General features: G+C 32.6%; 1 protein-coding gene across 3 annotated transcripts in view; it reads right to left on the bottom strand.

Moving 5' to 3' along the window:
* The window catches only part of OLA1 (Obg like ATPase 1), a 149,680-nt gene that overhangs the window by 39,327 nt on the left and 83,206 nt on the right, over positions 1-27,147 (bottom strand). For 2 of the 3 annotated variants that reach the window (XM_011357365.1, XM_023529434.1), the window contains 3 exons: positions 22,034-22,209; positions 5,638-5,718; positions 5,235-5,332 (listed from right to left, as the gene is read on the bottom strand). In XM_011357365.1, the coding sequence (XP_011355667.1) occupies positions 5,235-5,332; positions 5,638-5,718; positions 22,034-22,209 (355 nt within the window). Of the gene's footprint in view, positions 1-5,234; positions 5,333-5,637; positions 5,719-22,033; positions 22,210-25,406; positions 25,410-27,147 lie in introns of all 3 variants that reach the window. The other variant, XM_011357374.2, reaches the window with a different exon arrangement.

Here is a 27,147-nt window from a genome sequence, read left to right as displayed (position 1 = left end):
CTAAAAAAGTATTTAGGAAAACCATTACAAACTATAGCTTATAAAATTTAACTCTGCTAAAACAAAAACAAAAACAAAACTCTACACACGTTAAAATAAACCTACCAACATTATGTTATGATTTCAAGTTGGTAGGAACACACTCAGAATTAATAATGTATTCTCATTGCCTTCATGTTAGGTACTTCAAGATGAAGCTCACACAAAACCCCCCCAAAACTTTATAAACCACAGGTGATAAAAAAAAAAAAGAAATTATAATCCCCTAAAAGCACTGTATACAATATTTCAGAGCTTTTACTATGATAAAGTGAAACATTTAAAAAAATCTTATACATGTCAATCTTGTTTTATATAATGTATGTTCCTGATAGCTTTAAATAAAATTGAATCTAATTTGAATCTACTTGAGAAGCTTCTTGGACTAAAATTAATAATTTATTTAAGAATAATTAATCATTCATTAATTTTATTTGTTTCAAGTAAACTAAATGTATAACAATGTGATTTTTCTTTTTTTATATATGATGACATTAACAAAATCCAACAAGTTTCAAGTGTACAATTCAACAGTAAGTCATATACATATTGAATTGTGTTCACCACCCACAGTTAGATTTCTTTCTGTCACCACAAATTTGACCACTTTTATCCTATCTACCTCTCTCCTCCCCGCTTCCCTCAGGTAACTACTAATCTACTGTCCATGTCTATGAGTTTATAACAATGTGATTTTCCTAAAGCAGCATACCTGTGCTAAATTTCTAGCTTCAATGAATAATCTTGTCAGAAACTGATGGCTTCTTAAAATAGTTTTACAGAAATAGTTTTATATTTATAGGTATATGTATACATGTACCTATATGTATATGTAGATATATATAGAGACATACAAAAGAATATGTCAAAATGAAAAACACTTTCCCCTTCACACATAGTTGCTGAGATATAGTATCTATAATTCTTATACACAGTTCAAGAAATAAGAAAATATTGGATTTATTTCACAATTCTCCCCTTAACGAGGCATACAATGTATAGTAACGCCAAACTGTTGTTATTGTGTATAAATTATGTGAAAAACTAACAAAAACAGAAAAGTGGGGGTGGGAAGACTAAATCATCGCATAGTAAGAATAAAACCTTTTTCTATTTAAAATTTATTTAGTGAACCTGACACATTGCCCTGATCATACAACAACTTAAAAGACTTTGCTAATATTTGTCCACCTATCTGAAACCAATTTCAACACTAGAATTCGTTCTTATATAATACTTACATAAGCCAAAGGGTAATGTTCAGTGACCAAAAGTCTACCAGGGCACATACAAATATGTGTATTATACACACACACACACACACACACACGCGCGCGCGCGCGCTCGCGAAGCCTAAATGTCTTAAATTTTAGTTATATTTTCCAGTTAAATAAGAATATATACTATAATATACAATAATATATAATTATCCTTTACCAATAGTTTTAAGAGAAACATCATTGGAAGCTATGTAAGTATACAAAATACGGTAGTTCCTCTTATCCACAGTTTTGCTTTCTGTGGTTTCAGTTAGGCACTGTCAACCTTGGTGCGAAAACACTACATGGAAAATTCCAGAAATAATTCTTAAGTTTTACATTGTGTACCATTCTGAGTAGTGTGATGAAATCTCGTATCACCCCTCTTCACTCACCCGGGATGTGAATTATCCATTCATCCAGGGTGTACATGTTGTATACGCTATCTGCCCATTATCACTTAGTAGCCATCTTGGTTATCACGTGAACTGTTGCAGCATCGCAGTGCTTGTGTTCAAGTAACCCTTATTTTATTTAATAATAACCTCAAAGTGCAAGTGTAGTGATGCTGCCAATTCAGATATGCCAAAGAGAAGCTGCAAAGTGTTTCCTTTAAGTGAAAAGGTGAGTATACCAAAATATTTTCTGGGAGAAACCACATTCATATAACTTTTATTACAGTATACTATTAAAATTGTTCTATTTTATAATTACTTTGTTCATCTCTTACTGTGCCTAATTTATAAATTAAACTTTATCATAGGTATGTATGTGCAGGAAAAAAACATAGTAGATATAGGGTTCAGTACTATCCACAGTTTCAGGCATCCACTGGAGGTCTTGGAACGCATCCCCACAGATAAGGAGGGATACTGTACCTAAAATTAGTTTTTCTAATGATTTCATAATTGAATGGAATATACCACTAATAGAATAGCAAAGGTGCAAAGATTGATGTTTAAACCCCTAATTAAGCAATGATTTGAGAGTTCTACTGTTTTGTACCTGCTTGACACCATGACTTAGTAGGCAAGCTCAAACGAAAATTAATACTGCATATAGTATTATCTTAGTTATAAGTAACGACTGATTATGTTTAGAAAAGGAAATCATCAAGTGTTCAAAAATCACTGGCACCCACCAAACACAAAAATAACTCCTGTATACTTTTATTCATTCAAAGAACAGCAATTTGTAATAATAATAAAAAAAAAAAGTTTCTGTGGATTCCTTTACAACATCTTGATTCCTGTCATCTGCTCATAACACAACTATAACTAACCCAGCTACCATGTCAGCTTCTCTTCAGGGGCTAGGTCTTATTCATAAATCAATGAAATGACTAATTCAATATTGTTAAAACTCATGAGTAGATGCTTGGAGCCATTCCAGTTTTTACATCTTTCAAAAGGTCAATACACCTACTCAATATCACAATAGACTTCATCTTTCAAAATGCTTCCCTCTTCTCTAAAATTGAAAAATAACGTTACAGTTTAAATTTAAAGTGAACTTTACCTAGTAATTAAAATGTTCATTACTTCTGAAACGGTGACCCCACTTAAAATATAGTTTTAGTCTTTGTCTTGTGGCCAAAATCACAAACCCCTCCTCCCTCTTTCCTGACCATTTAAAATAGTTTTCTAGATCTAAAAGACCCAGGAAAATATTTATTACTGTTTCCTGCATCAATCTTAATTTGCTATAGTAACGTTACATAATAACCTTAAAAAACAAAATCTTTTTCTTTTGCTAAAGGAGCAACTCATGCAAATAGAGCTTAGATATAAACATTTCCAAAAAAAAACCCACTATGTTAACACAAATTAAAAGGATTTAGTACTTAAAATATATTTTAATTATTTACATCTGCATGCAGTGTTATAAATGATGAAAACCTAGTGTTCATATCCTTCATAATAAAAATTTATTCTGCACTTTAATACAAAGGCTATGTTGCGTAAACAGAGGATTTAAAGCTATAGCAAAGTGGCTGAATGAAAGGCAAATGGCAATCTTTCTGGCTCCAGTAGATGCCATTCTCTATCACACAATGTTTCCCACTCATAAATACATGACAAATACTTCCTCAATCATTTTTTACGAGCAGGGATGCACAGGGGGTAGTCAATGGCTAGCTTGAGGGAAAATAGGAACAGCAGGCGGCAGAAACTGTACAGAAAATGGCTATGTGGTAAATTCTCTTCTGGAACATCACTCAGTTACTAAGTCTTTGATCTTTCAGCTACAATTACACTAACTTCCACAAGATATGACCCTCCAACCCCCTAAACATACATACAACCCAAACAAGATCATTAGCTATACATAAAATCTAAAATTTGGTTTTATAAATAAGATCATCCATACCTCTACATTTTTATACATTAAAATCTGCTATTTAGACGAGAGTTTACTTTCAATTGGCTATAACCATATCATCATCACAACTGGTCTCACAAAAAACACGGGGTGTCTGGCGACAGCTAAATCACAGACTGGCGTCTCCCAAACAGTCTGTCTACCATTAGGGTCTGGGAAATGGTATTTACTATACAATTAGAGCCAGGGAGTTCTACCTGTAATCATCCAAATACAGGTGTGAGAAGCCCCTTTGGGCAAGGAAACTGACTCATCCCTTTTCATGTAAACTTTGATGTCTGTATTGTTTCACGAAGCCTCAGGAAACCTTATCCTTTATACTACAATGAGAAGATTTATTAACTAAGGTCAAGTAATAAATTTTAAAATTCTTTCCCAAAGGTAACAATTTTTAACACATAAATCATCAAAATTATAAGAATATGGAACAAGACAGAACTGATTATTTTAAATTTAATTATCTACTGGAGGACACTGATCAGTCAGAACTAAATTTTCATGGTAAGTTTATGCTTTCTAGAATATTACCAATAAAGAGGCCCAATTCAGCTTCCTATCAGGAACACAGAATATCTTACACTAATATCAACAGGGCATTTTTAGATTTTTAGTTGCAGTAATTTCACAGAATTTATTCTAATGATTTATTGGAGTTAACCATCTGACATTAATTATTGTTTTGGCTTCCAGTCTATGAATGTTTATTTTTCAGTTTAAAGCTTCTCACTCTTTGATATCATATGGAAATGAGAATTTTTAATGGAAAATTGAAACCATGTGTATCTAAGTACTTAATGAAGTACAGGGGAAAACCGACAATATATTTTAGGAGAATTCAGACATTTTGCTTTGGATAGTTTTGATTTGATTTGTTTGTTTGACGTAACAGTATAAAATAGTGAGGGTACAGTGAGGCAAGTCAAAGCGAGTGCTATGTCAAATGTGTACTGTCCGCATGTTACACAAACATGATATTTTTGGAAGTTATTAGTGAATGAAAGGCAAAAATGATAATCAATACATGAATGTATAGTTTTTACCTTTGTACACTTTTAAAGTATCTGAAACAGATATCTGGTCTTCCTCTCCACTCTCACAATTTTTTAATTAAAAAAACTTTTTTTTTAAAGCATTTAGTCTGGATTCTAAAATTTATGCCCAACTATAATCCCAAGTGGATATTTTAAAGTCACATATAATATCAACACAGCTAGAAATTCCTAGATTAAAACTTTTTACTGCTCCAACTACATTTATTCTCGTTTTGCAAAGTAAACAAACAATGCTGTCTATTAAATTTAAATTTGATAAGTAAATATGAATGATTCAATACTGCCTAATTTAATCCTTTTAATTTTTTCTTAAATTCTCTCAGTGTAAATTAATTAGGAGACTCATCTTGGAAAGTAAACATCAGGGAAAGCTTTTTTCATCCATTTTAAACTTTTTAATAAGAGGAAAAATATTAAAATCAAACATAGCAGTAAGTACATATGTATGTGTTTGTATGTGTACAGATATATGGCTAGGTATATCTGGAGAGGAAAAACTCACCATTTGTTTTTCTTTCTTATGTAGTCTTTTTCAGAAAGGTTAACCAAGTAGACCATTGGTTTTGAAGTCAGAAATAAATGTTTATTCAACACTTCTATCTAAAGTGGGAAAGAAAGAATTCTTTTTAAAACTTGAGTAAATATTGAATAAGTCATTAAATAGTTTGCAAATAAACTGTTTAAACAAGCAGCTATTTTCATTTTCATAATTCTTGTTTCTAAAAGATTAATTGTTATATCAGGAGAAGGGGAAAAAAAGATGACAAGCCTGGGAATAAGCCATCAGTGATAGAACGAAAGTTTAACTAGATATAAAAATAAGTGTAAAATAATGGCAACTCTGATTTGTTCTCTTAGAAATCAAAAATAAGGCAGTAATAGATGGCATGATACTTATAACTTACCTCTTTGTCATTCCAATCATGATAGAAGCGAACAGGTTTCTTTTGATCTATAACCCAGGATTTGACTTTGCACATTATGTCCTACACACAATTAAGAAAAAAGTAAATACAAGGTGAATACTAAGCATTTAGATAGCAAATATTAAAATTAATAGAGAAACTAAATCACACAGATAATTATTTTCAATATCTCACTAAAAAATCAAATACCAATGAAACGTTGTAGCGTTAAAATATTAATATATAAAATGAGGAATATTAGCAAAATTAGTGAAAGTTAAAAATCTCAAGACAATTCAACTACAACAAAGACTACAGAAGTTAGTAATATCTCAGCATTACCTAGTAATGCCACTTGCAAGATAAACATGCTATTAGGAAATAGAGAGGGGTATACTAGAGAGACTGAATTACAATTTTTTCCTTAAAAAGAAAAACTAACAAATAGATGAAATTGAGCCTATTATTGATAATCTACTCTCCAAAATATTAAATCAACTCACCAAAACCCTTTTTATTCTGAATTAATTTTTTGCCAACACCTTTTCCCTGCCCACTTCTCCTGTCCCCACTTCAACAATCCACCCTCCCCCCCACCCCAACCTGCCAAAGCCTCCATTACACAATGGCAAGAGCCCTGCACTGGTGACCTCCAACCAGCTGCATTCACTTTCAGAACATCTCTCTCTGCTGGAAATCTAAAGGCCTTTTAGTTAGCAAGCTAGTGTGCATTCAGAAGGAGTAACTGCAGGAAGAGCCCAATGTGCTTTGTTTCTCTGGCCTTTCTTCACAGAAAGATTAATCATCTGTGAAATGGAAACGGCAAACAGCAAGTGACACAAACTGAACCCTTCAAGCCTTTCCTCATCAGTTTTGTGGTTCTGAATCTAAAAGCTGCGTGTGGCAAGGTTCTCCTTACAGGCAGGTGTTAATAAAAGGCTCTAGGGTCTGAAAGGTCAAACTTAGCTCTTCCAGAAGAAGTGCATTTGAGAGTCATCTGTTTTTTTTGTTGTTGTTAAAGATAATTTATGGATGTTTAAAATATGCATTTTTCAAAATTTATTATAATACACAATTATTACTAATAGGTTTCTTGGAGTATCATCGATGGATTTTTCTTTACCATAAATCAGTTATTCATCTATAAATATCCACTTGTATAAATTACCTCAATATTTAGTATACCCTCCTACCAAATCTTGCTGTTATCAATGGGAAAAATAAGGAAAAAGCCTTATATCCTTAGATCCTGATTTAAAACACTCCAGGAAAAGGACTTCCCACAGATTTTAACAAGGAAGGGGCAAGCTAAAAACTTTTAATGAAATCTAACATGTTCTGCTTAAGAATAATCACTTTTACTCTTCTATAACTGAATTTCACTCATAAATGTTTAAAAGTGGCTAATGTAACACCATTTCCTACAAGGAGAAGATCAAAGTGCTATATTACAAATGCATTATGATTAAAAAAGCCCTGTGCAGCCTTGCTATTAACTGTTCTTTAAACCCTAAAAGGCTTCCCATAGATCTCACTTGGCACTGCATATACAACCTTTGACAAGTAATGTAGACCATTTTTATTCATTGCCTAAAATTGTAGGCAATTATGTGCGTCACACTGGCCACCTGCAAATTCTGAATGCCTGCTCCAGTCGTCAGTGCAAAAAACTAATGTCGGAGGGGATTAATCTAGGGGGAGAGAGTCCTCTTTAATGGCTCCAGCAGGTGAAATGGCCCAGCTGGTTACTATGATGAGTGGCCAGAACAGCTTATGTAGAGACACGCAACAAGATTATACAAAAGAAGGAGAAAACAGTGGTACCATCTTATATTTGGTTCCATTAGTTTTTTCAATTAAAGAAAGAAGAAAGAAAATAGACAAAAGAAAGCAAAACCAAAAATACAGAAGGAAATCAAATTTTAATCATATAAAAAGTGTCAAATACTTTCGTAACTACAAACATTTTTACAAAACCAAAGGGCCTCAATAAATAATGATCACTAGTGAAGGAATTTCAGTATTTCTCTCATTTTAAATTAACTAGACCATCACTTCAGACATAGAAATCTTATCACAAAAGCTTTTTGGCATTAGTTATGTTTTTTTTTCCCTCTTCACACCAACATATTATATTACAAATTAGAGCATTCAAATTTTAAAGAGAATTAACTCATAAAGTTCTCAAACAGTATATTCACTAAAGCTATGTTCAAATCCTTTTAGAAAAATTTCTAAATTATAACTAAGTTTTTGAATAGTTGAAAATAAAAAGTTTAAAATTTAAAATATTTTATTTTCTACCCAGTTCTTAATTATCCCCACAAAAGATTTAACAGCCAAGAAAAGACATCAATTTTACTTAAGACAAATAAAAAAATAAATTGCTTTCAGATAAGATTATCTTATAGAAGTGATTGTATGGTATAGTTGCAATGTGCTGTTTTTCTAAAAGTAAAAAATTTAATTTTAGCAAAAATTAGAAGATGTTATAGTCCTTATTTGAAAAACTTCTAATCAGATGAAAGAAAACATTTGGACTTATTTGTAAATAATACTTAAGAGATCTACTAAATTTTTTTCTTATATTAACACATATATTAATAATTATGGTCAAAACAATAAAAAATTCCAATTCAGTGAATTTGGTTAACTGAAAAAAAAAATCTAATACACACGTAATCTAATTTTAACAAACTAGAACACAGTAAAAACATAAAATAAAAACACTTTAATGCTTGATACATTAGAAGTTACTTTAGGATTTCATCTTTCTTTAGTAATATCATTATGTAGAAATACAGATGTAGAAGGAGGAATGTTTTGATAACTGTAGCAAGTTCCTCATTTTCAAAATAAATTCTGTACATGATGGAGATTGTGCAAAAATTCCTGGTCATTTTAACTTTTTGTTTACAAAGCAGTGATATGAGTATACTAGTTCTAGAGGTAACAACTTAATGCTTAAGTGTGGGAATAAATCCTAGGTCTACCATTCACCAGGTCTGTGATCTATTACTTCATGACAATACCATCTACCTCCTGGGGGCTGTTCTGAAGATCAAAACAGATAATGCATAGATGGTGTTTAGTGCAGTTCTTGGCACAGAGTAAGTTCTTAATAAATATGAGTTGTTGCCGTCATTATTGTGATTGTTGAAAGATTAAATATCAGTGATCTACAAAATGGCAATATATTTTCTTGGGTACTCCTTTAAAGCACATATACATCTTCCACATTTGAATAATTGTTCATTAGTCTTTTTCTTCAAATTTCTGAAGGTTACCAGCAATACTGGCTTTTTTAGAGAAATCTCAATTTGGCTTCTGGTCTTAACATTCTACAAGAAGTACCTTTTGCTGAATAATTATCTTTTAACTGCAAAGAAACATAATCCAAACTCACTTTGAATACCTCGCTCTTCTACTTTTTACTCTTCTGAGTGCCTCATATTTCATTTAGAAATGTTCTATTTTCTTGATGTATTATTATTGTTAATAGCGGCTATAATGTATTTAGACTCAGGGAGGGTATGTGACTTGTTTAAATTCCCATAGGTAGTAGTAAGTGGCACAGATGAGATTCAAAACCAGGTCTAAGTGACTTGAAAATTCATGTTCTGTCCTATCTCCCTGGCCTATTTCTCTTCTTTATTGCCTTTCTAATTGCTCCTTGTTTAGCGTAGGCATTCCCAAGGTTGTTATTCAAAGTCCTCATTCACATTCCAGGTCATGAGAGAAATATTTGAGTATAATATCTGATTGCCAATCCATGTATCAAAAAAAAATTTTTTTTCTTTGCATAAAATAACACAACCCAGTTATTTACTAGACTTTCTAAGACTAAATACTACACTTCTCTATTTTGGTACTGTACAGTTCCCATAACAGGAATTATTAATCTTTGATCCAAAAATGGATTTCAGGGTTTCCCGAACCCTGAAATTGTATATAAAGTTCCGTGTTTATGTGCCTTTGAGGGATGATAGCACATATCTTCCAAATGCTTTTAAAAGGGATTTATGATCTAAAAATGCAAGCACTATGGCTGTGACTCTGTGGCAATACTCAAATGCCCCAATAAAAGCCTAGTAAGTAAATGTTCCAGGTCCATGGACTCCCAGACCTGAATTCAGACACTGACCTAAAACTTGCTTCAGTCAGACCCTATACTCAAAATTCATCCCTCCTGATCAACACTGTGCAGTTAAAAATTCTAGCCACTATGTTTATCTAACACAATTCTAGTTAAAAATCATAACAGGGATATTGGAGAATATTATAAATTGAATATAACATTATTCTAAAAGAATGACTTGCTTTATTATATTTTTAAAATTAACCATAAAGCTACAGTAATTAGAATATAATTAGAATAGTGTGATACTAGCACCAAAAGAGAGGTATAGATTAGAAACAACCTAAAACCCAATAATTAGAGATTTGCTAATAAATTATAGAATATTCATATAACAGAACAGTTTTCATCCATTAAGACAAGACATATCTACATATACATTTTCATGGGAAAATGTCCAAAATATATCGCTAAGTGAAAAAAAGCAGGTTTAGAACAATGGAATAAGTTAAGAATATGGATTTTGTTATCGAACGGATTTGGGTACAAATCCTGGCTCCGCCATTTTCTAGCTATGTAACTTTGGGGCAGTTACTCAATCGAAGTCTGTTTATGTAAAATTAAGATAATAACTCCAATTCAAAATATGGTGATTGTGAGAATTAAATGAGAAAATACATGTAAAGTAACTGCCATAGCTCTAGGCACATAGTAAATATACAATAGATACTAAGTATTATTATTTATGGCAGAATGTTTAATGTGATTCCATCTGTGGTTTTGAAAGTATACATAATACATTAAATAAATGTACTCAAGAAATGAAATTAGACAAATGCCATATCAAACTGTCAGCAACAGAAATCTCTAGAAGATTGGATTCCAGAGAGACTTCCCTTTCTCCTTTCTTTTTTGATTTATCTTTAATCAGTATATATCATCTTTAGAATAGGAAACAAAACAAAGGTATATTCACAGAGTGAGGGGGTAGAGAAGACTTCATTTATTCTCTGGCCACCATCTGTAATCCTAAATTTGATGGCTAAATGGACAGACTTGGCAGTTTATCAAAGTGACTCACTTTTATTCTGTAATAATTATAGCCTCCAAACCTGATACTCTCCTCTAGCCAAACTCACTGCCCTAATACCTAATGCTCACACCCAGATGAACTGACCTATGGTGGCTTTAACACACACAGCCAACAATGCACTCAGACCAGAGGAAGAGACGCAAGGCTTCCAGCTCCAAACAGTCTGGCTGGAAGTCCACTAACATAGCTTCTTCCTGCTCCAACCCAAAGTATCCCCTTTAAATATTTCTAATCTGGGCTTGCTCTCACAAAAGAGACCTCCATTGTATGTTATAACTTGATATTTAGGATCTGCTTGAATCAGAATATTAAATATTTGTTGCTCTACTGGATGAATGCTGCTGTTTATGGAGACTAGAGTGCTGATCCCTGGCTATCATCTTTCTATTTACTTTAGTGACTAAAACTCCCAGAAAAGAATTAAGCAACAAAGGGTGAACTAAGACAACTGGCAGCAATGCTCTTCATGGCTGTGTGTGTGTGTGTGTGTGTGTGCGCGCGCGCGCGTGCGCGCGCCCGTAACAGGTGGGAGCAGAGAGATGCATGTGTGTAAGGGGGATGTCCTTAATAATTAAAGTAATAGGTTAATAATCTGGGTAGAATGTATATTAGAAGTTGTGGGTTTTCGGCTATGTGATTCACTACAATAAAGAGTGAGAACTTAGCCTAGCAGTGGCCCTGGCCCCAGGCAGCTATAATGTTGACAATGGGAATGAACACCAATTCATTCCTGAGGTATAGAGCTCAGCAGAGAATTTGACCATTACTGAGAAGAAGAAGGCAACTGTCCCTATCATTCCTGTAAGACTGAATGGATTCCACCATGTTCAAGAAAGATGGTGGGGGGAATCCACAAGCTGATTTTAATTAAAAAAAGGCTACTGGATTAGTAAAGTCCTAAAGGAAGAAAAAAAATAATCACACACTCTTTCTCTCACTCTTCCTTCTCTCCCCTTTTCTCTCTCCCTTTCTCTCCTCCCCACCCCTCGCTCCTTGAATTATCTAGCATACATGGCAGAATTCAAAAAGCCCAGCATCTATGAAGCAGGAGCAAAGGCCATAAAGAGTACACAGTGAGGTCAGAAAAAATGAGTAAGATGTCAAGAGAGTTAACAAACTAAGAAAGATTTTTAAGGAAACCAAAACCAAAGAAGGAAAATAACCCAAATTGGAGATTGAACTGATATGGCAGAAGATAAATAGTAGTTTGGAAGTCAAATGTGAGAAGAGGTTATACTGAAGTATAACATATACTCAGTGTAACATACATAAATTACATACAGCTTGGTGAAGTAGCACAGAATAAAGACATGGCTGTAACTACCACCCTGATAACATATAGAATATTATTAGTAATGAAGTCACAATGTTCCACTCCTTTTCAAAGATAATCAACTATCCTGGCTTCTTTGCATTACAAATTAGCCCATTATTGGAATTTATAAAAATAAAATCATACAGTATGTATTATGTTCAGCTTCCTTGTTTGATATTGTGAAATTCATCCATGTTAGACGGAACAGTAGTTTGTGTTTTCTTTGCCATGTAATATTCCACTGTAGGAATGGTCCATAATTTATTTATCCATTCTACTGTTGATAGAAACTTAGGCTGTTTCTGCTTTAAAGTTTTTGATGCTATTAAAGCTATTATGAATAAAGCTGCTATAAAACATTCTTGAACATGTATTTTGATAAATTTGTGCATGCATTTCTCGGTATATACCTAAGATTAAAATTGCTTGGTCATAGGTCATATATTTACTCAAACTTAGTATATATTGCTAATCAGTTTTCAAAAGCAAATGTACTACTTACAATGCCCATCAGCACTGTCTGAGAATTCCATTTGCTTACCATTCTTTCCAACACTTGGTATTGTCACTTTTCTTAATTTATGGTAAGTGTGCGGTATTTCACTGTAGTCTGAATTTGCAATTCCCTAATGATTAATGGGTCATTTTCTTTTTCATGAAATACTTGTTCAAATATTTTGCCCATTTTTCTATTGGGATGTCTTTTTTTTTATTTATTTGCAGTTCTTCGCATATTCTGTAGACAAGTTCTTTTAGATACTGCAAATATTTTTTTACTCTGTATCTTATGTTTTCTCTTTCTTGTTTAACAGATGGCCTAATTTTAATGTAGTCCAATTTTTTCCAGTCTTTCCCTTCATAGTTACTGTTTTTTTGTGTCCTATGTAAAAAAAATAATTATGTATTCCAAGGTCATGAATATATTCTATGTTATATTACAGATGTTTTATTCTATAAGAGTTTCTCTTTTTACTCTATGTAAACTTTATGTGTATACTGTGAGGTGGGTGAGGATTTATTCTCTCTCCCACAAGGATATCTAACTGAGCCAATACCATTTCTTGATAAAAGCATTCCTTTCTCCATTACTTTTCAGTGCCATCTCTACCACAAATTAAACTGTGTCTGTATATATCCTTTCTGTTGTATTGGTCAATTGTCTATCCTTGACTGTCTTAATTACTGCAGATCTATAATAGTCTTGATAGAAGGCTGATGTATACCAAGTCCTCCAACTCTGTTTTTCTTTGAGGCTATCTTGCCTATTTTTGGACCTTTGCATTTCCATGTAAAATTTAGAATCAGTTTGTCAATTTCTATAAAAAAAACAAACATGCTGGGACTTCAACTGAGATCTGCTTGCATCTATGGATCAATTTTGGAGATATGACATCTTTAAAATATTGAGTCTTCTAATCAAAAACATGGTTTATTCATTCATTCATTTCTCTCAATAATGTTTTATAGTTTTCTGGGTAGAAATTTTAGAGAACTTTCCCTAGATTTATTCATAAGTAGTTGAATTTTTCGAATGCCTCTACAACTTGCATCTTTTTAAAATTTTTTCTTTAAGTTCTGGATTATGAAATAGAAATAATTTTTTATATTGACCTGGTATCCAACCACCCAGAATTTCATCTACTAGTTGTAGTGGTTTATATCCCCGGTTCTGTCATGTTTTCTAAATATACAAACATGCTGTCTGTGAATAAGGCACTTTCCATTTATCTTGTCTAATATAAGAACCCTAGTACAAGACTGAATAAAAGCAGTGAGTGAGCATGACTTGCTTTGTTGCTGATATGAGAGAAAAAGCTTTCAGTATTTTACCATTAAGTACAATTGTTTACACAGGCTTTTTTATAGATACCCTTTTTGCAGATTAGGAAGATTATCCTCTATTGTTAGAGGTTTTTAAAATTGTGAGTGATCAAATATTATCAAATCCTTTTTCCAATGTATAAAGATCACAAGACTTTTCTCCTTTATTCTGTTTTATTAATTTTTGAATGGCAAACCTACTTTGCATTCTTGGAATTTTAGTCTTATTAAATTATCATTAATATTTATTACTGGATTCAGTTTGCCAATATTTTATTTAAGATTATGCATTTATGTTCATGAAAGAGATTTATCTTTAATTTTCCTTTCTTATATTGTAAGGTGTTGGTATCAGGACTACTCTAACCTCATAAACCAGTAGGGAAGCTTTCCTTTTCTGTTCTCTAGAAGAATGCATGTGAGACTTTAAATGTATAGTGAAGTAATCTGGGCCAGGAGAGATTTTTTTAATGATTTTAAATTGCAAGTTCAATTTCTTCAATAGATAAAGGACTATTCAGATTTTTGTTTCTTTTTATATTAGTTTTGTTAAGTAGTCTTTTAAGAAATTTATTTCACATATTTCTCAAATCACTGTAATAAGTTGTTGGATCTGTAGTAATATTATTCCTTTTTTATTCCAGATAATGGTTATATGCTTTTTTTCTCCTTCACCAGCCTTGCTAAGATTTTACCCATTTTATTACTGTTTTTAAAGACCCGAATTTTGGCCTTTTTGGGTCTCTTTGTCACATTTCTTTCTTTTCTGTTTTATTAATGTCTGCTTTCATCTTTATTGTTTCCATCTACTTTCCCTGGGTACTTTTTTCTAACTCCTTCCATGGATACTTTACTGTTTTTAAAGATCACGTAAAACTGTGTGTAAAACTGTAAATTTATAGAACTTGACTGTATACATCAGACAGGAATACAACAAATATTGACTGATATTTTATATTTTCATTATCATGGATTAAAAATATTTTATTTCCATTATGATTTCTTCTTTAAAACATGAAGTCTTTTAGAAGTATACTATTCTAAACATTTAGGAATTTTCTAGTAATCTTTTTATTATTGATTACTAATTTCAATTTCATAGTGGTCAAGTATCATACTCTTTGATTTCTATCATTTGAAATTTGTTAATTTGCTGTATGGCCAATGATATGAACAATTTTGGTAAACATTCCATTTGTACTTGACAAGAATCTATATTTTGTGGTTGTTAGGTGCAGTATTCTATATATCTAAATTAGGTCAAGTTTCTTGATCACGTTCTTTAAATTTTCTATATCTCTACTGAAATTTTGTCTGCTTGTTCTATCAACTACTCAAAGGAATATTAAGATTTTCTATCATGACTGTAGATTAGGGTCTTTTTTTAAACTTTTAGTTCTAACAGTTTTTGCTTTACATATTTTGAGGTTATATTATTACTTAATTTTATCACATTTTTAGGCATATTACTAGGCATATTCATACTTAAAATTATTTTATCTTCCTGGTATATTGAATATTTAGCATTAGCAAATGATCTATTTAACTTCTTTAAAGTCTATTTTAATATTAGTATAATATACCAGCTTTTTGGGGGGGTGGGGGAGGTAGGGCTTATACAGTATATATTTCTCCATCCTTTACTTGCAATTTTTCTCTTAATGTTTAAGATGTGTGTCATGTAAGCAGCATAGAGGTGAGATTTTAAAATCCAATCTGACATTCTTTGTCTCATTGAATTTTTAAAGTTTTATTGAGGTGAAATTCACGAAAAACATAAAATTAACCATTTTAAAGTAATTTAGTACTAAGCATTTAGTTTATTCATGTTATGCAACCAGCAACTCTATCTACTGCCAAAACTTTTCCATCACTCTAAAATAAAACTCCATACTCACTAAGCAATTTCTCCACATTCTCCCCTCCCCACCAGCCCCTGGCAACTACCAGTATACTAAACACAGTTCTATATCTATCAATTTACCTATTCTACATATTCCACAAGAAGAAACTGGACAGGTGGAAATGTCAAGGAAAGTATGCCTATAGCATATACAGCATAACATCAGTTCTTATATGAATTTACTCCCCTCAGGGTGGATATGAATTGATTGGGTCTAAAGTAGTCTGGCCTCAAATGAATCTAATCCTAGTGACCCTTGCCCCAAACACAATACACTTTTTTGCGTTATCCTGAAAGTCTTAAACAGTTTTGCATTTCCTAACTGCTGTCCTCAAATAAATAATATTGAGCACTGAGACTTATAATTGCTAAGGCTCATACCATTTTAAACAGTATACTAAACACATTATCCAACATGGCGCTTTACTCTCAGTACTCTCCTAGAGGAATTTAACTCGGTCCACAGGTTCTGCTGAGGAGGCAGTCTTACCCACAACACAGTCTCCTGGCCAGAACTGGTAGGCACTTGACCTATGAAGTTATCTCACAAAGAAAGAAGAAGGGGGAAAGAAACTCTGCCAAAATGAGAATAAGCTGAGGCAATCAGATGCCTGTTCTGAGGATCAAAATTAGGAAATATCAAGATAACAGAATGAGACTTAAACTGAAAGCATATACTGAAAGACAAGATAGAGTGAATTACAAGATGTGACAAATAAGCAAATTGTAAGTAAGCAGAACTTATGAAGAAGCAGAAATCATGAATAAAAGCAGCATATATAAAACATCTGATGAAGTCTAGCAGGAAAAAAAACAGTCCAATGAAGCATATATGAAGAACATATGAGTTACATGAATGGGAGAGTACCATCAAAGAAGATGCTAGACTTCTGCTGAATTCCTGGGTGCTATCCTGGGATGATTTACAATTCAACTCCAAAAGGCCTGGCTATACCACACTTCCTGCTCTTGAGTATTTTTGGATTTCCATTTCCCTTCTCACCTTTTATTTTAAAATTAAAAATCCATTTCTTGAAATAGCTTAAGTTGAGTTTGTTCCTTACAACTAAAATACTGCCCCCAAAAAAACACATACAATAAAACTTGAGACTGAATAATTCAAGATTTTCACCTCTAGCAGATACCTATTTGTTCACATAATGTATTAGCAAATAAGTGAAAAATTTCCCCTTACAATCTTAAAAGAAAAACAATAATTTGCTTAAAATAACGATTATAAACTGAGAGAGTAAAATATTTTATGCAGTGTTAAGATGATCATTAGATTAATGCTGGTCAATTATGCTTACACTCTCACTCTTCTCACCCCAATTCACAAAACAAGAGACAACTCTACCTCAATTTTTCCCACTGGCCTAAGAGCATCACTGTCAAAAACTCCTCATTTATGCCGAGAATAATTACTATGATAATCATTTCTCCAGGACCCATGAAGTAGTCCCACATACCATAGTTTGATTCCTGCACTGGTATTGCCACATCGAATTAAGCAACTTGTCGTTCTTAACTTTGAAATTTTATAATCCCTTTCCTAGCTTTGGGATATTGTATATTATGCAGACTCAATAATGAACTCCAATAATTTCTAATCACATTCCTGGTTCATACATTTTTAAATGGTCTGCTATATTTAATAAATATTTTTAACTTTGGGGTTCATTTCCATAAGCTTATTTTATAAAAGCAATAAAACCAAAGTAGAAAAACATTTAAGAGGGAAGCATTCAAAACTCTACCTCCCTAAACCAGTATTATCACTTAATATTTCCTTCTAGACTATTTTCAATGGAGAGCTCTTCAAAAATGTTATGACCACAATGTACTTGTATAACAATGTTCGTAACAGTAGCATGCACAATAGCCAAAATGTAGAAACAATTTAAATGTCCATAAAATGTGGTATATAATATTCAGCCTTAAAAAATGAAATTCTGTTACATACTACAACATGGATGAATCTTGAGAATGTTATGCTAAATGAAATAAGCCAGATACAAAAAAAAAAAAAAAAAAGGAGACTAGAGATTACCATGGACTGGGAGGAGGAGGAAATAGGGAGTTGTTATTTAAAGGATACAGAGTTTCAGTTTAGAAATGGTAAGTGGTAGTGGTTGTACAATATTGTGAATATACTTAATGCCACTACGTTGTACACTTAAAAGTGGTTTAAAGGGTCGATTTTATGTTATGCATAGTCTGCCACAACAAAAACATTTTTTTTTAAAGTAGGAAACTTCTGCTTTAGGCTCTGTCTTAAAAGATGACTAAGAAATGGGAATGGAGGAGCAGCAAAGGGGAAAGTTCTAGCAAATCAACCCACGTGAAACCAAAATGATTAGTTCACTGTCAAGAGAATTGAGAAAATGTAAGGCAAGGCCAAATCACAGAGAAATCTGTAAGCCAGGGACTTTACATTGGCAGTATCTAATAGGAAGATGGTGAGGCATGTTAATTAAAGGAATAATATAATGAGATCTGCATTTTATATTTGTGGAAAACAAGAGCAATAATGGAAGTAAAACAATCAGTTAAACTGCAAAAATAAATTAAGTATAAATGAGGCCCAAACTAAGCAAGTTATAAAAATGAGAAAAGAAAAGATATAGGAAAAAATTAGAAGATAAAATCAATAGTATTGGATGTAAATGGTAGAGAGGAATCAAAGATACTTGTTTTCAGTTCAAACAATTTGGTTCCATTAACTAAGCTAGAGACTATAAGGACAGAGAGAATATGAGGAAAAAGATGAATAAATGCAGTTTAGCCTCGCCAAGTACTTTTAGTATCTTGTTCTTTTATAAGTGACCTTTTTAAGTTATATAAGACTAGTTCTGAAAGGATACATAAGAATCTAAAAAGGAGAAAGGGTAAATGAGGAGACAGAGTGGGAGGGAGAATTATGTGTTTACAGTATACTCTTTTGAATCTTTTGATTTTTAGTGAAAAACATCTATTACATATTCAAATATTTTAAATTATTTTTTAAAGTTATATAAAAATCAACTTTAAAAGCTGCTGTAAAAATAATGAGAAGAAATCTGCTAATGGCTATATGTTTTGGGGGACATTAATTATTTAACTCAGAGATATTGACAGGAAAAAAACATTAATTATGTCCAGTTGCCTTCTTTAGTTTGTTTCATTAAATAACTTAATTCTATGAATATTTTAAGTATGATAATTTCCAAATAATTGAGCAATATAAAATAAATTGTTCCTTAAAGCCTTCTATTCTATCTTCACTTCCCAAATATTGTTTTTCCAATAAAGATATGCTCAAGTCCTAACCCCCGGTACTTAGAGTGTGATCTTATCTGGGAAATAGTTCAGATGAGGCCATACTGGAGTAGGTGGGCCCTTAATCCAATTATGACTAGTGTCCTTAGAAAAGGGAAATTTAGACAGAGACACAGAGGGAAGATGGCCATGTGAAGATGGAAGCAGATTGGGGTTATAGTGCCACACACTAAGAAATACCTGGGTCTACCCGAAGCCAAAGAGCTAAGAAAGGATTCTCTCCTAGAGGCTTCAGAGGGAGCTTGGCCCTGCCAACACCTCAATGTCAGATTTCTAGACTGTGGAACTGTGAAAGAATACATTTCTATTGTTTTAAGCCATCCAGTCTGTGGTACTGATTATGGCAGTCCTAGGAAAGAATACACTTGGCTAATTAATATCAATAGGAAATGTTTATCCCGTTCTTGTCTTCTTTATAGTGCCTCAGTTTTATGACAGACAGCAAGACCCATTATAAAAGGTATCTTTATGTCAGAATTTATCAACCTTACACTTAAAGATTCTGATTTAGCATTAAAAAGTTGGTTCATGTTTTATGTTAGACTATTTAATCCAAGTTTTTCCAGCTTATTCACATTAATATACAAATGACATCCAAATCTAGAAAATATAAACTTCATAGAGGCTTGAATGCTGAATTTCTAAAAGATTATCCAGAAAATAAAGACACATTTGAATGAATATTAAGGAATAATCAGGTAACTACCTAGCGAACAAAATGATCTACCTATTTTTCTTATAACTTTCAAGTAGCTATCTCTTTTATAGCCCAGGATATATGTCCAATTAAAGTCTCTGATTCTGTTAGCCAAGATTACAAACAGGAAAAAAAAGAAGCTAATCACATTTTATACCTTTAGGCCAACCGTTAGAGAATATAAGGAAATTTGGGGGTTTTTAAATTATTTTTTTTAGAAACTCCCCTACAAGAACTCCCCTACAAGAAACTCCCCTACAAGATTATGATTATTATGCAATCATAATCACATAGGCACCCTCTTTGTATTGGGAGAACTAAAGAAAGATCAGAAGTAAGGAAAAATATAAAACACCACTGAATTAAACTTGTGATTCTAAAGAACAACAGAAAATAAACAGAATGACCAAGATAAAAAATTTAAATGCGCATTGGGTGAAGAGACGCGTAGCAGATTGTTGGTGCCTGCCGATATCCCCTTTGCCCTCACAGGTCCAGTAGATGCTGATGGCTTCCTATTTGTAAGCATCTGTAACTCTGCCTAAGCGCTATGCTTGGACCACACAGACCTCAGGTGTCAGGGAGTTAACATTCCTAGGAGCAGTTGATAATCAACGACTGATAAAAATTAGTTGATAATTACCTCGGCTTCCTCGCCCTTCCAGCAGAAAAACTACAGGACACTTTCCGCCCTGTCTTCCAGAGGTCCCTAGCAGGAATGAGCCCTAGCTGTTCAGAGTTTCCACCTGCTCGTTTAGGTATTGGTTTTCTTCCCTTCCTGGTCTTAACTCCCCAATCCCTGATGTGTGCTTCCTGAGACAGATCCCAAGGAATCTACCTGCATTCCAATCCTTGCTTCTGAGGAAACCCAACTTAAAACCTGAACGTAAGTTTAGATTAAAAGGCAGTCTCATACGACTCAAAATGGCTTTGCTACTCAAAATGGCACAGTCTCAAGAAAACTCATAAGGAGTTTCTTCTTAATCTTTTATATATTACCTTGCCTATACAATTTTTCAGGTTAGTGAAGATGGAACTTATCCTGAAGCCTATGACTTCTCATGTGTGCATCTCTTCCAGCTTCACATATTCAACCACATGTCTTTTCCAAGTTTAGTCACAAGCTTCAAAATCTTTCTCCAGTTCAAAGCTAAAATTACAGTTTGAATAGGAAAATAAATGAAATAACCATGACGTTAAGAGGAGTAAAATGAGCTGGGCCTGCTCCAGACTATCAAGGAAATCAGTAGCACAACACAAGTCTCCGTGTTCCAAGGCCAGGCACTTAAGACCATAATTTACTAACAGTGTGCTTAAGTTTAGAGGTTAATTCTATAGTTGATTTCTCCCTTAATGGTATGAGCTTCCTAATCAACTCTGAGTTTTCCAAACTTATTACAAATAAATAAAGGGAAAAAATAAGACTTGGTTTCCGAAAATGAGAAAATAAAAAATAAGTACATGTATTAAAAATACAAGAAATGTTTTTAAAAAGAAAGAAAAGCCTTCCTTTGATGAAAAAGCATAAAGAACAAGAGCAGTTTATGGAAGATGTTAATTGTTAATAAATGAGAAAATATATAATTAAAGTATTGTACTTTTTAATGTAAAAGATAATTTGATCATATTTAAACTAAAAGCTTCAAAATGGATTTTGAAACATTTATTATAAATTTACTAATAATTATTCACTACAATGTGACAGAAAACATATGAATATTAAAGACATTAGCATGTTTTCACACCATAAAAGATTAAAATTATCTACTTTAATAGTGCATTCATTGTTAACTCCTATGGAAGACAATTCCTTGTATAAGTCACTTCGTCGAATCCACAAAACTCATACATTCAGTCATTTCTATAAATCCAGTAAATTTTTCATCGTAAAACCACACTTCTTTAACACTAAAACTTGAAGATATATATAGTAATAATATAAACACTCACGATTACTACTAAATATGGCTTCTTAAGTTAAGAACACATTAAATAGCCTGTTGCTATGTTTTGTTGCCAAGAAAATGAAGTTTCTCAACAATTTTTAACAGAAATGATCCTTGGATTCTAAAATTCCATAACAACATTAGATATTTTGTGCTTTATTTAAAAAAAAAAAAATCAGGAAAAATGAACTAAAGTATCTAAAGAAGGTATAAATTTTTACTTACATATTCGGGTTTTAGTTTTTTATCTCCTCCTCTCACAGCCACTTTTTCTAGTTTATCTATAATGGGTCCAATCATTTCCTCATCTTTAAGCTGAAGCTCTTCATGTATTATTTCTATATCTCGAATAGGATCTACACTTCCTTCGACATGCGTGATATCGTCATCTTCAAAAGCACCTAAAATGAATTAAAAGGAAGCAATTCAATAAATAATACAGATCATTGTTAGAATAAGTAATGATTCCTTTGAAGGTTAACAATTTATACAAATTATTCTGAATTCTAGCAAGTAGGACAGTATTTTTTCCTATTTAATAATATTCAGGGCACTAGCAACGAAACAAATTCAAGAACCTCAACATTTCACAAACTGATTTAAATAAATAAAATTATGATCTACACAGAAAGAAAATTATGCTCCAGAACTACTGGCATTTTCAGGTTTGGTACATTAAGATACTGAATTCCAGTCATGAGAGCCTGAAGTTTTAAAGTGCACGATTAGGGTTTCCAAGGGAAACCGGATTTGGGAGAGGCGGGTAAAATCATCTGGCAGACCTCTTCCCTGCTTCAATCTACTTTATCACTGTGGTTCTGACGGTGATTAGATAATGAACCACTCAGACACACAATTTACACAGCAGCTAATTTCATCGGCCTGATTTGAGGGTATGGTTTTTAGGGGGCTATCAAAGAAACAGATGAAGGTGCATTTGTCATATATGAGTGACAACTATTCACACTATCGGAACAAAATGGTGCTGGCCCTTATTAGAAACACATGCTATTATCACATATTTAAAGTGCAGTTGAAGCCATAATTTCAAATTGCCAACTGGAAACATAAGGGTAAAACAACCAGATATTACTGAAGCATGTGTACTGACTTTATGCCCTTTTGAAGACATAATGTGGCAACATAATTCAACTAGGATTTACTCAAATTAACAGATAAAGAACAGTATCACAAAATGAACAAATACTAAGAACTAAGATACATTGTAAACAAAGCAATGGCATATCCATAAAACAAACACATTTGTAAACAAATTAATTTAAACTAATTTCACTAAAATTACCAATTAGATTATACTCCCAAAATGAGATGTTTTCGTACATAAAGTATCAATTATTTTAGACAGAGATGCCATAGGAATCATGAAAGACAGTTTGATTGAGTTTGATAGGAGAAAAATAGTGACTATAGCTCATTCTTACATACCAAAGACCAAGATATTCTCATTAAAGGTTACAAAGTTTTTAAATATTATTTCCCAGAATTAAAAATAAGCTGTTTGTATCTCAATGTGGAATCTTTTAGTAATAATAATAAAACATAACTATATTATTGCAATTAAAATATAAGTATTTAAAATAATACTTAAGTACTCTTGGCATCCAACTGATGTATTATATAGTGCCAAATTCATATGGACTTGAAACGAGGAGGTACATTATATCTTATTAATAAACACAACAGACGACAGTAATTTAGGTAAACTTTCTGAATATTTTAAAAGTATGAAAGAAGTCTCCTTGGAAGCACCACACTGTATATTTCTTATGATTTGAGGCATCTTACATAAATGGCACAATAAAATACGAAAATAAAAATAAAAGTTAGCTTCCTGGAAGTCTGAGCAACAAAGGAAACAGTCATTTCAGTTACAGAAATAACTTAAACTTTTTCTGACACTCAGAATGAAAAATATCCTATATAGTTGTTTTTATGCAGGGGCCAATGAGTAACTACTATAGTGATATCCTCAACAACATCCCTACAAGTAGAAGTATCTATGTGGCAATTTTAATTACAACCTTCAATTTTAACCAAGTAAGTAACAGAAACTTCATAATCATAATTCTTCTGGAAGCAAAGAAAATAAAGCTCTCTGATAATCTAAACTAATCCAAATAGAAAAGTTAGAATAAAGGGGGACAACCACTTATCGATCTTACTGCCTTCAAATTATTCCCTTGATTGCACCATGCCTAGAGTCTGCCAATAATCATCACTAATCCATTCCCTCTACTATAAGAATAAAAACTCCAACCACAAACTGTACACACTGGATTACACTGTTGTTCCTATGCTGGAAGTTATTATTATTAATATATTTATTTGTATGTGAAGTGGTAACATACTATATGAACATAAATTTATTTTTGATAATAAATATTGCCAAAAATTAAGATATGTAAAGGAATAGTAAAGTTATCCTTTAAAATGGAATAGCTTTCTTATGAAATGAGACCTGAAACAGGTGTGAAAATTAAACTTATGGAAAAAATGATGGCCATTTGGGCAACTTCTCACTTCTTAGAACTAAAAAATTAGACATTACTTTCCAAAAACATGTTCCTGAGTAAACAGACTTTACCATACACTTACATTATAGCATTCTTTTACATCTTATCTTTTTTAGTACAAGATTTAGTGGTTATGAATAAGAGCTTTGAAATCAGACAGGTTTACTGGTCATAAAATCTTAGACAAATCACTGAACCTCTAAGGATCTCATTTTCACATCTTAAAAATGAAAATGTTTCTACTTCTCAGAGAGAATGGGTATGATCAAATCAGATAATATATGTAAAGGGTCAAGCAGAGAACACACAGAACTCTTTCAGTGACTGAGGTATACACTATTGTTTTAAGATGTAGGAATTAGTGGTTTAAATTTCATGGCAATATACACAAACATTAATTTTGAGTAATATCATTTCATGTTATTCAATTCTTCAGAAGAGGTTAAACTTCATGAGTTTATAGCTTCCCTCCCCCCCACCCACCAATTCTTACTAGTTCACCAGAACATTTTTACCCTAGTACACAAAGTTATTTATTTCAACTTCACATTAACTAAAATAATTATCACAATTCCTCTTTGGCAAAAACACTGGACTGGTAAAGATGACTTTAAGTCATCTTGAAGACTACACTATCTTATACTGAATTGTTTGGTGAGGAAGTTATTTCCATTTCAATTCTCTTTTAGCCTTCCTGATCATGTCAAAGAAAGTCTCAGTTTGCTGCTGTTCATCTTAATGTCTAACATTTATAAATTTTTATATCAACGGAGCAGGCCTCAGCCTCAGAGCTTCTAAAGGCCAAAAACTTTAATAAATATGTAGTTCTCATTGTATTTCATTGTATTTATTTTTATTATCTTCAATTTCAGCAAGTGATACTAATTTTCCACTTACATGAGACAGTTTAAATAAATTTAGTCAAAAATGTGAGACAATATTTTTTAAATAAAACCAAGAAATGTCTGAAAATATTAACTATGGTCATTTTGATGATGCAATGTTATTCAATTTTTAAAAACTTTTTTGGTACTGCTCTATATAAAATCGGGTAAAGCTTATGCGTGCTGGGGTGTGGAGAGGAGAGTGCACTGCTGTATAATACTTTAGCTAGGATAGTTAGGGAGGCCTCTCTGAGGAGATGTTGGAGTGAGACCACAATGGTCAGAATAAGGCAGTAATGTGAAGATCTGAGGGAAGAGTGTTCTAAGACGTAAGTATAAAAATCCTAAAATGGGAATAATCTTGAAGTGTTTCAGAAATAGAAATATGATCAGTATGGTGAACCACAGCAGAGGATGGTAAATAGAGTATAAGTTGGGGAAGTAAGGCAGTTCATGTACGTCTGTAAGCTATGGGAGTTTGGATTTTATTCTAGCTGTAAAAGGAAGCCATTGATTGGAGAGTTTTAAACAAGGAGGTGGCAGAGTAATAAGTTCAGATTTATGATTTAAAGAGGCCACTTTGGCTACTTTAAAAAGAAGAGCCTTTAAGGAAGGGACAGAATGATGATACAAAGACTAAGTTAGGAGGTGACTGTAGTGGTACAGATGAGAGATGATCAGATGAGTGGTAACTTGATATAAAACTGTAGTTGTAGAGAAGATGAGAAGTATCTGTACTGGGAATATATTTTAGAGATGGACTAGATATAAGAAAGAAGGTCATGCCTGGAGATAGAAAATTAGGAGTTATCAGATGTGTTTAAAGTTATGGGTCTGGATGACATCATGTAGGGAGAGCACTCTAACACTCAGATGTTTGATAGGGAGGGAGACTTGGCGAAAGAAACTAAGAAGGAATAAGAAAAAGAAAAGTAGAAAAAGAAAAAGTAAAAAAAGTAGGAGTATGCTCTTATGGGAATGAGGGAAAGAAATGTTTCAAGAAGAAAAGAGTATTCAACTTGTCAGATGCCATTTAGAGGTAAAGAAAGAAGTACAGAAAGCTGATCGTTGATTTTGGTAAAAGTAGCTCTTTGAGAAATACTTTAATAGCTATATCTCTTTTCGTTACTGTCTATTTCTTCCATATATCAGAGCTGAAAATACAATGACTCAAGGATATAAACATAAACCTATTCTCTTATTTCATGTAACTTAAGAGTATAAAAGAGCTAAATTTTAGCATTTCTAGGTTCATTCAGGTTTTGAGGATTCTTCTCTATATAAACTCTAAGAGGACTAATTTATATAAGGTATAACACCATAAGATTACTCAGTCTTTGAAAGAGATCCTGTCAGTCAAAATGGCACATTTAGAAATCAGAGCCACATGCAGTTTCACAATCCAAGTAAGCTGGCAAAAACACTGAAACAGAAACTGACCAAGTGCAAGCTAGTCAATCAGATGCAGAATCATCAACACCATACATGTCACCAATATTGAAAGCAGTAAAATCAAGTCACATATAAAGCTTCAAAATTCTCCAAGGTAGCTCTATGCCAAAAAACAGCGGAGCACTGTCTTCAGAGTTCTAAGGAAAGAAACTGTAACTCAAAAATGTTGTATCTAGCCAACCTGTTTTTCATTGTCACAAAGAGAGATTAATAGCAAATAGACTCTGTACTTAATATACTCTTAACATATAAGTAAGACTAATCACAGGAATTATGTTAATCAAATAGAACATAAGTACTATATTTTAAACTATGAGTAGTAACATTAAAAACTCAAAGATATGAAGGGAGAGGTAAAAATATTTGTGTGCTCGTTTCCTTATCTTTCACAGTAAGGAATCGACAGGTGCCAAAAAAGATGAAACATGTAATTAAAAAGTAATTCCTCCAACCTTTTTCTTAACTCTAG

This window comes from Pteropus vampyrus, unplaced genomic scaffold, assembly GCF_000151845.1.
Source record: "Pteropus vampyrus isolate Shadow unplaced genomic scaffold, Pvam_2.0 Scaffold2, whole genome shotgun sequence".
NCBI classification, from domain to species: Eukaryota; Metazoa; Chordata; class Mammalia; order Chiroptera; family Pteropodidae; genus Pteropus; species Pteropus vampyrus.
The sequence above is the reverse complement of the archived record's forward strand: the minus strand, read 5'-3'. Positions and strand labels throughout refer to the sequence as shown.